An 8,849-nucleotide genomic window follows, 5' to 3' on the forward strand; every position below is an offset into this window, starting at 1 on the left:
AATACTCGTTTTAATTTGGGACCCAGTAAAACTAAATATATCCTCTGTTCTTTAATAACTAAAGACTATATTTCTCTTTGGAAACATATATGCACATATGTACACACATATATAAAAATTTTTCATAATTCTATTTGTATTTCGACTATCTACTTAGAATAGCAAGTGTTCTTCCATTTATTTTGTAGATTAAGGGTTTATTAACATTTCCTCCAGTCTAATAAGCATTTTATCTTCCCAGGATATCAAAGAACTAAAGATAACAATTTAAAAGTGACATAAAAGAATTAGATACTAAATTAGATAAACAACTAGCATACTCTGATGTGGAAATTTATGTATCCCCTAAATATAGAACGAATGTTTTCATTTACATAACTGACTTATGGAGGCATAGAAAGTTACACACCAGATAAGGAATCTAAAAAAATTGTTATACTTTTACCAATCAATCTTTAGGTATCTAGAAGCAGAGGGAGAGAAGTCAGTCTATACATGAAGTCGTCCTACTCCTACTAGCTCCAGTGACAGGAATCCACTAACACAAAAAAAGCATTATCTGAGTGTTGATCCAAACTTATTAGAAATCACCCCTAGGTTGGGACTCCGCTCCTGCACCAATTTTCTGTTCACAGCTGATATCTATAGCTATAGAATTAGGTCCCAGAGGATCAAAATATGTTCTCCAGATCTATTTGCCTGTCAGACTAAAAGACAGAAACAGCTATTGTGAATATACCCCAAACCAAGTATGTGTTCTAAGGGTACAATAGCAAATGGAGCAACAAAGACAGGGTCTGTCTTCAAATGTGGACACATTAGCTAAAAGGTAAAGTATACCTGGTTCAATTAAATGTTCATTTAATTATATATAACTATATACTGCTTCCAGGAACCCATTTGCTAGATGACAGACAATATACAGAAAGAATGGTCTCCAAACTTCAGTTTGACTTTCTAATACACAAAACAAATGCAGATACTAGCTTGCTCACTTGTTAGAATAACAAAATACGTTTTTTGTCAACAAAATTAAGCTAAAACAAAGAGAGGCTCACTACTCACCTGCCTGGGCATTTGTTTACCTCAATACTATAACTAAACCAAATATTAATTGCTAGCAACATGGCCCTTTGCTCTATATGGTAGTAAACTATATAATTTATTCAGAAATATTTTTCATAAATTAAATTTCTTTCAAAAGATTATAATAGTAAATCCTTTTAAAAGTTAAAAGGGTGGCTCAGAAAAAAATCTTTAAAGAATTTTCAAAAACTAATACTCAAGGTAAGATAGAACATGAACATTCCACATCTTTATTAACACCAGAGTAATTTTAAAATTAAGGTTAGAAGACATCTGAAAACAAAAACCTTGACTGAACACCACTTGTAGAAGAGGAGTATACAGCAATACTTAAATCTATTAGCTTTCCAAGCACACAATTTCTTTGAAAAAAACAAAGAAAAAAGGAAGGATTACTTTTATCTTTCGTTATTATTGAACTAGTTATTTCAAATTCCCAGCTTACTCATCAGGTTTAACATAATTGTTTTTGTTGTGTTTTTCCCTCCAGCAAAATCAGTTTTTCTATTTTTTTTTTTAGTCAAACATGCCAGGCTTTCAAAATCATGACATTTTCCTGAATATAGTTATCCCATAACGAAGTCTAAGAGTGAGTTATCTCCATTTATTGACTACTAAAATTTCCTTACTATTCTAATCACATTACTTTGCAAATGACACTGACCAAGGTAAATAATTTCAATACTATAGTGTATAGATATTCAATTAGAAATCCATTAAAATCCTAAAAACAAGACAACAGCATCTGAGGGAAAAAATGAAGATGTTATGGTATGTGAGTGATTACATAAAAGATATACTCAATCACTACTTAAAATGATGAGCTAATTGTACACAATACAAATTTCAATTACTTCTGGATCTTGATCTCCTTTTAGGTGAATCTTGAAACACTTTACGTTTGGTGTCTCCAATATTCTTCAATGATGAACCTTGAGAGATACAGAATTTTTTTGTTTTTTAAAGTGATATCCAAATATTTGACATTTACTCTTAAGATGCTGTCAATTTCCCCACAAAAATTTTTTGCACACACATACGATAACAAATCTGATCATTTTTATACATTAAAAAAATCTGACAATTAAAATATTCCCTCATTCTTGTAATTGCCCAAAGCAAAGCTTCACATAGTAATTTTTCAAATACTGAAAAAAATCTTTCTTAGAGTGCTATGAAGAACTAATGGATCAAAGATCATTTGATTTTAAAAACAGCTTATTTACAACTTATTACAATCTTATTTACAACTTTAACTTCAAGTAACTTACTTAAAAGGAGCAATAAACATTTATCAAATAATGAATCAAAAACAAATGTCAACTAAGATAACTCCCAGGAAATCTTGGCTAATATTGTCATATATAAAGCAGTAGTTAAACAAGTTATTTTTTTAAGGGTTTTGGAATATGTTCCTTGAGATTATCACTCCAGTCACTTGAAAAAGACAGGTATAACTATTGTTTATAAATCTTTCCCTGACCAAATGATCCATGAACTTGCACTCAGAGAAAACATCTTAATTATCCCAATTCTTCCCTCTCCAAACCTTTCTCACACATCCCCAAAGATGGTAATAGCTAGTGTCAGCTGCTTATAGGCAGAAGAAGAATGAGAAACCTGTAATTTCAAAACAGCAGACGATATATGTACATATGTAACAGCTCTTCATAACAATAAGCAAGAAATGAAGATTTTATATAGAGTGCTTTTTATTATAATTATTTGTTTGTTTGTTTGTTTTGTTATTGGCACAAACACCACATATTAAAATTGAAAAACAGTGAACCACTGCTTTCCCTACAGGTCTCAAGTATATGCACTTAGTTTGACATCACTATGCACATCAATTTTAATTAAGAGTACACTAGCACAGTTTTACGTTTACCAGAGTCTTCTTCAGATTTAGGAGAGGTCACTATGGCAAACTTTGTGTTATAACGAGCTTTCTGCTTTTCATTAAGCATATTCCACTGGGATTCAAGCAATTCTTCAATCTCTTCAGATGAAGCATCTGGATGTTCAGCAACTACCTGTGAATACGAATAGTAAATAAGTTTTATTTTTTAAAACTTTGTAATATGATGCATGTATAACCCAATGGAACTGCATAAAAGCTTGGGGAGGGGGGAGAGAAAAGGGGTGGAAAAAATATGAATCCTATAACTATGGAAAAATATTCTAAATAAATAATTTTTAAAACTTTGTAATACAGATATTGCCCCTCAAATATTCATTCTAATGAATGACATTCAGTCTCAAGAAAGTTATGAGCTATAATTTTTTCAAACTACTAAATTGGTGACCAGTAATATCTGGACAAAAATATTTTGCTCCATTGACACAAAATAAAAGTCTTTGAAAACAAGACCCCTCATAATATTCCAATTATATTTAATCTTTCAAAAAATACAATTAACAAGCATAATTTTTCTTTCCTCTCCACCTTTCTACCTCCACTATTTAAAAAAAGAACAAGAACCCTTTAAAATAAATATTCATAATCAAAGCAAATTTTCCTAATGGCCAACACCCAAAATGTATCTTATTCTGTATTTTGAGTAGGTCACCTTTCTCTTCCAAAGTGAGTTGCAATTATTATTGCATTATTAAGTCTCTGGAGTCATGATTGGTCATTCAATTATTTTTTTTTAAACCCTTGTACTTCGGTGTATTGTCTCATAGGTGGAAGATTGGTACGGGTGGGCAATGGGGGTCAAGTGACTTGCCCAGGGTCACACAGCTGGGAAGTGGCTGAGGCCGGGTTTGAACCCAGGACCTCCTGTCTCTAGGCCCGACTCTCACTCCACTGAGCTACCCAGCTGCCCCCATTCAATTATTTTTATACAGAATGTTTTACTTTATGCAGGGGAAAAAATCCTCAATTTTATCTTCTCACCAATATTAGCATTGTTTTATAAGTATGGTTCTTAGGCATCCTTTATAGCTAAGAAATAGATAAAAGCCACACTATTTAAAATACCAAATATACCTAATTTTGATCACATTGCTGATTTTGTTTACAGCTAAGAGAGACTTCTATTACATTTCAGGAAAATTTTCCACAAGGTTAGTAGTTTCAAAAAGATGTGAAGTTCTTACTAGTTCAGCAAATTCAATTCAACAAAACATTTATCAAGCATCAATTACATTCAAGGCACCAGTGGTGGGTGCAAGAAATACAAAATAATAGAAACAATAACAATCTCCACATGAAGGAACTTATTTTCTATTGGGGTAATAAAACAGATATACAAGTAAATACAAAGTATATAAAAGTAATTACAAGAAAGAAGAAGTGAAAATAACTGAAGACCACAAAAAAGGCATGGAGATAGAGCTAAGGTATGAAGGACACAGTTTCTATGAGGCAGAGGTGAAGATAGAATGTATTCTAGATGTAGGGAATCATTTGTGCAAGCATATATAAGCATGACAGAGAATATCATATATGAGAAACAGGACAATTTGACTAAAAGAGAACACATGAAGATAAATATATGGAGAAGAAACAAATTATGTAAAGTTTTTAATACCAAATAGAGTTTATATTACAACAAAAATGCAAAAGGGAAACTATTGAAAAAAATCTTAGTAAGTGTTGACATGACTAGGTCTGTGTTTTAAAAATATCAGTTCTGAAATTATGTGAAGGATGGACTAAAAATGGGGTAAGAAGGGAGCCAGGGCAACAGATTATAAAGTAATTTTAATAGTATAAGTGAGAGGTAATGAGGGCTTATATTAAGGTACAGACTAAATGACAGAGTAAGAGGCAAAAGATGTTATGGAGGTGAAATCAACAAAGTTGGCAAGTGACTGGTGAACTCTGTGGTATGAGGAAGAAGTAAGAATCAAAGTTAACTCCAAAGCTATCTAGTGAACAGTCAGTGTAGAAACGGGATGAGCTTGGAGGAAAATGCTTATTCTACTTAGGAAATGTTGACTTTGAAATGCCTATGGGACATCTAAGGAAAGATGTTCAGTAGTGAATTGGTTATATAAGCCAGGAGCTCAGGAGAGATATAAGAAATAGCTATATAGATTTGGTAGCTTGTCTGTATAAAGATATTTGAACCTTGTGAGCTGATGAGATCACCAAGAGAAGACATAGAAAGAAGAGAAGAATGTTAAAAACAAAGTTTTTGGTTCCAGTTACTCTTAGTAAGCAGAAAGGTGATAATCTAGCAACAGAGCTTGAAAAGGAATGATCAAAAAGAGAAAAGATAACCAAGAGACCAGTGTCATGGAAGCCAAGAGAGCAAAGAATGTCCAGAAGGAAAGGGAAATGATAATGCTAATAGCTATAAAGAAGTGAAAGAGAATAAGTACTAAGAAATCAGATGAAAGCATACGATTTTTCACTTGTTTATTTGGGTATGTGTTTTGAGGTTTTGGTTTTATAAGAGTAATCACTCACAAAATGAACAATATGGAAATATATTTAATCCAGATTGAATTGTTTGCCAGATATGGGATGGGGAGGGAAGAAAAGGAGGGAGACAATTTGGATCATATAACTTCGGAAAACGTATGTGGAAATTTGTTGTTAAGTATAGTTGGCAAAAAATTAATTAAAAAAAGAAAGGAACACTAAATCAAGCTGTTCACTGAGGGGCAGCTAGATGGACACTTCCTAGGTGTGTGACTTTGGCAAATCTTATAACCCTGTTTGCCTAGTCTTTACCTTTGAGTTTAGTTTTGTTTTTTAATTCTTACTAAGAAGATAAAGGTGGTTGTTGTTGTTGTTGTTGTTGTTGTTTTAAGGAGTCTTGGTAAGGGCAGTTTCAGTTGAGTGATGAGGACTGAAAGGCAGAATTCAGGACATTGAGAAGTAGAAGGTATGCAGGAAATGCAGGCATTAAATGTTGCCAAGCTTTCCTAGGACTTTGGTTGCAAAAAGGAGGCGATGGAAAACAACCTAAAGGAAAAGCATACAGCATCCAATCTAGGCCTCTCTGTTGTCCCCATTGACAACACTTTTGCTCTAGTATTATTCTTTCTGTTTTCAGTCTTGAACCCAGGGTTGACCAATATCCAAAGGTTGTCCTTACTTTGCTTTGATGGGCAGGAAAGTCATAAATACCTATCTAGGAAATTAGAAAGGAAAAAGAAATCGAAGGTGTGGGGAGGGAACAGAAGGAGATGGGATCAAGAATATAAATGGAAGAAATTCCATTTCCTCATCAGAGCCTGGAGAGAAGGGATGAGGATTTTACAAATGTGTTTAATTATGTAAAGTGAGGAAGAGGGAACTTACTATGGATGACCTCTAGATCTTTAATAAAATAATATGTGAAGTCTTCTACTCAAAGAAAAGGAAGAAAAGGTAGTATATAAGAGGTCTCGGAATAAAGGTTTAAAAGAGAAGAATAAAAGGACCACTATGTGATAGGGAGAACACCTATTTGATGTTGATAATAAATTTTTAAAGAAGCTAGTCTTTATGTGTGACTTTCTCCAAGAATATTCAGTAGCATGTGAGAATGAAAAGAGAAGAAATATGGCAGGAACAACCCAGTTTGCTCTTGGCAAGGTATAACAAAAGATAGAAAAAGAAGGGAAAGGATTCAAAGGAAACCGATGGATGAATTGGCCAATTATAGGATCAATATCATGAAGGGAAGGTAAAGTTAAGGTAGGAGTAATGTGAATTGATACAACAAAGGAAGAGTCTTAAAGGACTGTAGGTTACAATAAAGAATCTGGTAAGGAAGAATAAGGCACGAGATGGAAGAACAAGAGCATGTGGTCAGAAAGAGTTTTAGATAATGGAGGTGAAATGGAGGTTAGATCAAGGGCATGAGCATTCTGTGAAGATGAAAATTAATATCCAATAACTAAGTATTATATTTTATTAATAATAATAAACATAAAAGCTAGAGTAAAAAGGTGCTAAACTAACTTCAGCTATGTTCATTTAGGAGAGAGAGAAAGAGAGAGAGAGACAGAGATAGAAAAAGACAGAGAAAGAGAGAGAGGAGCTACAGAACTTATAAAACAATAATGTGACCACACAAACATGGAAGTACAGGAGATATTAAAGGGAATTTTGGGAAATACTATGAGACGACTTCTGTGGGATGAAGGTCAAGGTTCCAAATCTCCACTTATACAATTTGTATGTGGAAGCTGAAGTGAAAATGAAGATTGAGGCCACCAAAGTTTGGGAAGCTGATGACATGAAAATAGGATGTTTGAGGGAATATAACGTACTAAAGTCCTGATATCTGAAGGCAGGTATGAGGATAGCAAGGCCTATGAATAAGGAATGAGTTCCTTGAGAAAAGAGGAATGACCTAGGGGTAGGAGATGATTGGTGACAATGTATTGTAGTGACTGATAAAGACAAATGGAATAAAACTCAGAGGAAGGCTGCTGAGTAATGTTGACAAAAAGACAATCTAAAAGGTTGAGAAATAACCCTTCTTCCTCCCAAGTTAGTGCTTTGGAGTTATCATTCTCTACTTTCTTTTCTAATACTTCAATGTATCTGTGCTATCAATTTAGGGACTCCCACCTTAGACAGTTATCACAATTGATCCTACACAATTTTTATCCATTTTTTCAATTAATCTGCCGCTGGAGGCCATCCAATTTGCTATGAAACCTTCTTGGAGGCTCATTGACATTGGGAAGAATAAAGTACATAGGTTTTCCATAAGATATCTTTCACTCTGTCATCAATTAGCCCCATTCTCTTTTTCAATCATACATTCATTGGCAAGCTTTCTTGGTTTCTCCTTTCTCATTTCATTTTCTGCAATGTATTGCAGCTTGTTCATATCCACTATGCATCTGTCCATCACTAAAAAAAAAATTAACATAAAAAATATGGGGTTTTCATTCTGGAAAACAAATTTGGAACTATGCCCAGCAATACCACAACTAGGTCTGAATTCCAAAAAGATTTTTTTAAGGGAGACGGTAAAGCCTGTAGAAACAAAAATATTTCTAGCATCTTTTTGTATTGTCAAAGAACTGAAAATTGAGGGGGTGCCAATCAATTGGGGAATGGCTGAAAAAGTTGTGGTATATGATTTTGATGGACTATGATTGTGCTGTAAGAAATAACAAACAGGATACTTTCAGGAAAACATGGAAAGACTTATAGAACAGATGAAAAGTGAAGTTAGCCAAACCAGGAAAATATTGTACACAGTAACAACAATATTATATGACCATCAACTGTAAATAACTTAACTATTTTCAGCAACACAATGATCCAAGACAGTTCTGAAGGACTTAGGGTAAAAAAATGCTATCTACCTCCAGAGGGAGAAAAAAAATGGCATAAACTTAAGTATTATTTTTTTTAACTTTCTCTTGTTTCTTTTTGGAGGGGGTTGTGTTTCCTTTAACAACATGGCTAATATGGAAATGTGTTTTGAATGACTGAATGTATATAATCTCTATCAAAATTCTTGCCTTCTCAAGGAGGTGAAAGGGAGGGAAGGAAGGGAGAGCATTTGAAACAAGATTTTTTAATAAAGGCAAAAAATTGTTTCCCTTGTAATTAGAAAAAGTAAAATATAAAAATTTTCATTAAAAAAGAAAATTTTTAAATGTATATATAAACAATAGGGTTTTATTTCCTTGGAGCCTTTATAAGGACTTTAATCATTCTTAAAAGAAATCCTTCTCACACCCTACACCAAGATAAATTCAGAATGGGTGAACGACTTGAATATAAAGAGGGAAACTATAAATAAGTTAAGTGAACACAGAATAGTATACTTGTCAGATCTCTGGGAAAGGAAAGA

General features: G+C 33.3%; 1 protein-coding gene across 2 annotated transcripts in view; it reads right to left on the reverse strand.

Annotated features, from left to right (window-relative positions):
* The window catches only part of NSD2 (nuclear receptor binding SET domain protein 2), a 77,527-nt gene that overhangs the window by 49,078 nt on the left and 19,600 nt on the right, over positions 1-8,849 (reverse strand). For both annotated transcript variants that reach the window (XM_044680212.1, XM_044680213.1), the window contains exon 5: positions 2,975-3,119. In XM_044680212.1, the coding sequence (XP_044536147.1) occupies positions 2,975-3,119 (145 nt within the window). The remainder of the gene's footprint in view (positions 1-2,974; positions 3,120-8,849) is intronic.

Source organism: Gracilinanus agilis, chromosome 6 (genome assembly GCF_016433145.1).
Source record: "Gracilinanus agilis isolate LMUSP501 chromosome 6, AgileGrace, whole genome shotgun sequence".
Taxonomy (NCBI): Eukaryota; Metazoa; Chordata; class Mammalia; order Didelphimorphia; family Didelphidae; genus Gracilinanus; species Gracilinanus agilis.